The following is a 6000-nucleotide window of genomic DNA, read 5'->3' on the forward strand; positions in this document are numbered from 1 at the left end:
AGTAGCAAAAGCCTGTCTGTGGTTTCTCTGTTTTCCTGTAAAAGGAATGGAGTACTTTAGACTTTCACATGAACTTACTTATAGAAGCAACCAAACCGCAGGAACTTTACAGAGCTGGCTTCTGCTTTCAGTTCTAGAGGCACCTTTCCATGGAAGTCAATGGGGATTGAAGCTGGGTATCAAAGGAGAAATTGTCTTGCAGTTGTTTACTACATAAGATACATAGATTTAGGAAGAGGCCAAACAAAGCCCATAAGACCACAATCTAACTAAAGACAGTTGCACTGCATAGTTGAGATTGTCAAGGCTAAACTCAACCCATCTTGCTCACTTGTAGAATCCCATTTAAACCATGATAGGGGGGACACCACTGAACTATTTCTGCAAATGAAGTTTGCGGCATTTGCCTCTTAATCTAAGTATTCCTCTGTTCTAACATGATGGCTGAAAGTGACTAATTGTGACCAAATAAAATTTGCTAAAAGCCTATATCCAGTTTCCACTTTGTTGTGGGTGAGGAGATTCCTGAACAGTGATTCAAAACCTTCCACAGCAGCTACCTCTTTGTCCTGACTTGGTCAATAAAGCCCTTTACTATTACTCCATGATTTTTCTTTTAATTTAAAGCCAGATCTGTCTTCTCCTTACCCTTATTGAAGTGACAGCCAGCACTTCACTGAAGGAAATTCTCAGGAAGTGCTAACTGGGCACAGCTCCACTGAAGTACATCTGAGATCAATCAGATGCACCATTTGATTGACTTTTTCTAACCCTGACTTTAATGAGTCCAAGCTTTGGCTTCTTATGTGTTTCACTTAAACACAACTGGAAATGTTTTATTTTGACTTTATAAGGCTTTCCGTGAGCACCGGAATGAGTGAAACACAGTATTGTCTGGATTAATACATTGCGGTTGGTTGATTTAGCTGTCCAACTAGTTCTGACGAAGACTTTTCCCGTGGGTAACCAAGCACCCTGCTTTGGTCCATGTAGATTCTCTGAAGATTATAAAGAGTATCCTTATACTTCATCAGTTTCCACAGCCTGAGCACATATTGGATCTGTCTCTGGATTCACACCTGGATTCACATCTACAAGATATCTTATTGTTGAGATTGTTAGAAAGGCTAACAGAAAGACAGGCAATCAACAGTACGACCGCATAAACCTCATTCCTCTAGAAAACAAGGTTGAAAACTAATAAATTTTGTCAACTGCATCAAGATGAGTTGAAGTATTTTTATTTAAATGCTCAAAAACTGAGACGGAGGGGTTGAGGAAATGTTTTGGGTGATTTATTCTGGTTTACTTTGGTTTGATTCTAAATTTAGCAGCCTTAGACTAAGCAGAGCACTGAGGACAGTCACTCAAAAAAGATAAGACTACCCTGAAGTTGAACAAAATTATGCAACAATTTGGTCCTGTGACTCTTTTTGATAACATGGAATGGCCTTCATCAATCAGACTCTAACTGTAAATTCTCAGATACCATAGTACCCCCTTGAAAATATTGTTTAAGGCTCATTTTAAAAGATTTTTTAAGTTACTGACATGCCATATTCACTGCTGGACTGTTTTCACTGTCCTATGACTTAATCCCACAGTGGTCAGTTACTTTCACTTGCATCAGTGGTCTGTGGTTTCACTCCCTCATAACAATAAAGAGAAAGATCATCCTGGCTACCTTATGAAAAGCAACTTTTGAATTTTGCCAAAATAAACTGTGACAAACTCTAACACTTCATAGAAAGTTTTCTTCTAAGTTGAAGGTGAGTTACAAAGGGGAAAAATTGGGTCATGACCTTATGTACATTTTAATATGTACAAAAAAGGGTGCAAGAAGACTTCAGGGAGTTGGGATTTTATTTTTGATCTCCAGCAAAATCAAGGAAGATTGGATTTGACATTCCTGACACAAGCACAAGCATAACTCTTCTTCTGCCTGCTCTTTCACTCCCTCCATCCTCCAACCTTGCAGGTCTATTTTACACATCTGAAAAAAACAGGTGTATAAAGGATGCCTGGCGAATTCTTGCCAATCTTTTTGGCCAGTTGAAAGCTGAAAAAGCTTTCAAGACACTTTTCATAGGAGTCTTCAGGATTCCTCTGGAATAAAGCAAAGAAAATGGAATGGCAAAGCTTGACAGTCTTGATATTTTGGTGTTAAGCAAACAATCAGGACAAAATTTCTGACTGCCTTTATGCCATTTAAAGGAAGCACAAAAAAATTGCAGAAATATGTTTTCCCTTTATCAATTTAATGTAGCAGAAACCAGAGTTCTGATGACATTTCTTGAAAATGGGCAGCTATAAAAACCGTCTGCAGTATAAGACATTCAGTTCTGATATGCAAAGCAGCAGCAGAGTCTGGGAAAGCTTTTGCAAGAGGAAAGTACTTCCCAGAATGTGAAAAGTGGCAAATTATTCTGTCAATATTTTAATGGTATACTTTGCTATGAAAAGATCTACTTATGAAATAGGTGTATAAGCAAGAACAGAATGAGATAAGTTAAAGGCCACAAACTTTAAACATATTCACTCACAAATAAAATACCACAAGAAAAAGGAAAAAAAACACTTTCAGAGAAGAACAATGTTCATTGTGAAAAACAAAATGAAAAATGAAAAAAAGGCTTTAAGACCTGAAATGAAAAATTAAGACAACAATAATGCAGTGAAGAAAGATAGGAAGAAGTTACTTTATGAATGTTTGCTAACTTCCTTTTAGTTCCTGAAAGTTGCCCTTCCCCCATCTAAAAAAAAAAGGACAAAATTCTGTCAGTTGTGGTTGCTGTATTGACATCACTGGCAATGCCTAAATCTTGTTTGAACCCTGGGACACTGCAATCAGCAGTTGACCCCAAATGCTGAGGCTGTTGCGATGATGCCCACACTGGGTTGGACTCCACGTCTGAGCACATCTGTGTTACTGGGAAAAAGCCAAAGCATCTCTGTAGTGGATGCTTCTCCCCAGATCCCCTTTTCTCATTCCTGGCACTGAATAGCAACCCTTCTCTTTCATTCAAGAGGCTCCCAGCCCCAAGAGAGGTCTGTGCCACCACTCCGTCCTGACGCCGGCCCCCATGCTGGCCATCGGGGCTGAGGAGCACTCTGGTGGCACTACAGCACTGAAGGCCCGTGGTTCCCGTCCTCAACCCGGCCCTTCTCTATGATGGACACAACAGGTCCCCTCCAGCCCAAAAGTGGGTGGAGCTGCCGCTCCGCCCGGACCCAGACCTCATCCTGCCTCTGGGGGTTGAGCTGCGGTCTCATCTTAACCCCAGCTCTGGCCCTGCCCTGCGGCACAGCGCAGTGTGCCACCTCTGAGCTCCAGTTTTCTCTTATTCAAAAAAAAGAAAAGGCTCCACAGAGAGCACACTTAAGGCCTTGAGGCAAAGGCAGGTACAGTTCAAAGTTATAATATCTTACCTTCCAAAACAAATTAAGAAAGTACTTCTTTCCCAGATTCTGTATTTCCTTTACAAGTGCTGACATTAGCACAGGCACTGATCAGAAGGGAAGAAATAATTTCTGTGATTCCTTCACTTCACAATATTCCAGATGGTTGGAAAACAGCTATCACCTGAACACGTGGTGTATAGAGAGGCAACTCTTCTCATCTGAAACTACCATTACCCTAATTCACAGGACACTTTTAATAGATACTTCTTTCATTAAGAAAACTGGTTTCAGGGGGGTCGTTTATGTGTTAAGCATGAGTAATTGTACTACAATCTGGCTCTTCATGGCATGCTCCAAAACAGCTCTTTCATTTTTTCGAAAGAGGGCAGTGATTCAGCATTAACATAGTTTAAAATATGAGTGATATTTTCAGGGACTCCTCAGTGCACAAAGATACAAATGTTAATGAACAGTTTTTTTATGATATTGAAAGAAATAACTCCCTAAATGTTCCATTTATCTGCATCACAGACTCTCAAGAAAAAAGAAAAACAATTACTTGTAAAAAAAAGGATTTTTTTTTTCTGGTTCTGTTAGTACTTTCTTATTACCATAAGGACCTTAGTGATTTTCACAGTCAATTTACAGGAACTAATTCTTACAAAGATGAATCATCAGCAATGTGAAATAATCTGAAATGATTAGGGACTTACATTTTATAACTGTAACTGAGGGGACAGCTACCTGACAATGGAGTAGGCAAAGAAAGAATGCAGAGGCCGAGTCCAGCCCCAAAATACCACAGAAATAATTGTTGCTTACCCTGTTCAAGCAGTATTTGCTATCTTTTCCATAAAAGTGCTGAAGACATTTCATGTTTTGCTTGTCGACAATCTTGTTGAAGAATTCATTGATTGTTCGCACAGAGACAGCACAGACAGCAGACCTGTTTGTTGGTTCTGAGGAATCTGGTTTACTTTGTGCAAAAACGCCATAGAGAATATCATCGTTCAACCCAAGGCCCATTTCGTGCGCTAGGGCTGCACCTGGCTTGCTTACGTACGCAGCTTGCAAGATATTGAATACCTCCTTTCGAATGGACCTCTTCCTCCGCTTTTCAGTAAAAATACACTCAAGAGGCATTTCCATGTAAGAACGCATCCCTGAATCTAAAGTGCAGAACCGGATAATTCTGGTGTGGAAAGTCTGGGAGTCGAGAGATTCTCTCTGGACAGTCAGAAAATAGACAAAGTGATTATTTTCAAAGGCATGGACATACCTAATGGGATAAGAATCACGGAACTGAGGGAGAATATCTATGTAAGACTGATCCGTGAGAAATTCAAAACCATCCTGTGTTTCTTTTAACCTTCTAACTGATATTGAATGCAGAACATATGGTGGTTGAAATGTAGATGTCACAGTATTTCCAACAAAGAAGTTGACAAACCTGTCCTTTTCTGTCACCAAAACTTTGGTTCCTAAAGTGCTTACAACACAGTCAGGACAGTTATCTGCTTCTCCATCCATCTGTGTTGAATACATGCAGTGCACCTCGCTTTCTATATCAGCAGGGTTGTCAGGATGAATGATGTGACGGTGACAAATGCCTCCAGCCACACTACCACAGCTGATGAGCTGATCATCATAATAGGTTTCTAAGAGCAGCGCCATGTTGACATTATCCTTCCATACACTGTTAGATAAATTGGCTTTATCTTTGCAATCTTCGCATGGTGCACAGTCAGGGTTCTCCAAAATGGGCCCAGTCTTGTACACAGAAATGTTCTGAAGAGCTTCATTTAATACGTAAATTTTGTTGACTGCTCCAATATAAACATGATGCTTGTATAAAACTACATTCTGAATTGGTGTTTCTGTGATGAAGCTAGGAAGATCATATTTTACACTCAGATTCATCTCTGATTTTTTAGCTGCTTCTTTGCACTGTCCATGGCTCCTCTGCAACAACGCAAATAGGAATATGATAATCCCAGAAGGATATGCAGTAACAGGCTTCATTGTCATAGATTTAATCTGTCAAAATATATTTAAAGAAAAGATTGGTTATATTTCATATAGTAAAGCATCACTTTATCAGTCAACAGAAATCTGTTTCTAGGCTGCATGTATTAGCTGAACTTTTTCAGTTTAAGAAGTGTTGTAATCTTGCTTAGTGTCCTTAACAGTCTTGTGCTAAAAATTGCTACTATTACTGTTCTTTGTGGGTTCTGATTTAACTGCTTAGAGAACAACTCACAGAAGGATTTTATTATGATGAATTTTGCAAGACCCCTTGGTGTATTGTACAATAGTAATAGATTGTTTCAGACTACTTTCACATTGGCCCTCAGGCTGATCTGGTTTAGAACAAGATGGTGCATAGGCAGCTGAAAGCAAATCTGCTCAGGACACTCTCACAATGCACACAAAGCAGTTATTGCACTTTACAGCCTGAATATAAGATATTTGGCAAGCACAGTAAGGGGCTGGAATGGTTCTTAGCACAGCTGTTCAAAAATGAGAAATAGAAAAGACATGAAAAAAAAAGAAGATTCCAGCTGAAAGTTGGCTTTTCTTTTATTCTGTTGATATTTT

The 6000-nt window shown here is 39.5% G+C and overlaps 1 protein-coding gene across 1 annotated transcript in view; it reads right to left on the bottom strand.

Moving 5' to 3' along the window:
* MET (MET proto-oncogene, receptor tyrosine kinase) overlaps window positions 1–5436 on the bottom strand; it is a 47775-nt gene extending 42339 nt beyond the window's left edge. Inside the window, exon 1 of the mRNA XM_026064499.1 lies at window positions 4225–5436. Within this exon, the coding sequence (XP_025920284.1) occupies window positions 4225–5430 (1206 nt within the window). The 5' untranslated portion in view covers window positions 5431–5436. The remainder of the gene's footprint in view (window positions 1–4224) is intronic.
* Window positions 5437–6000: the final 564 nt, after the last annotated feature.

Source organism: Apteryx rowi, unplaced genomic scaffold (genome assembly GCF_003343035.1).
Source record: "Apteryx rowi isolate R43461 unplaced genomic scaffold, aptRow1 scaffold_219, whole genome shotgun sequence".
In the NCBI taxonomy this organism is placed as follows: domain Eukaryota; kingdom Metazoa; phylum Chordata; class Aves; order Apterygiformes; family Apterygidae; genus Apteryx; species Apteryx rowi.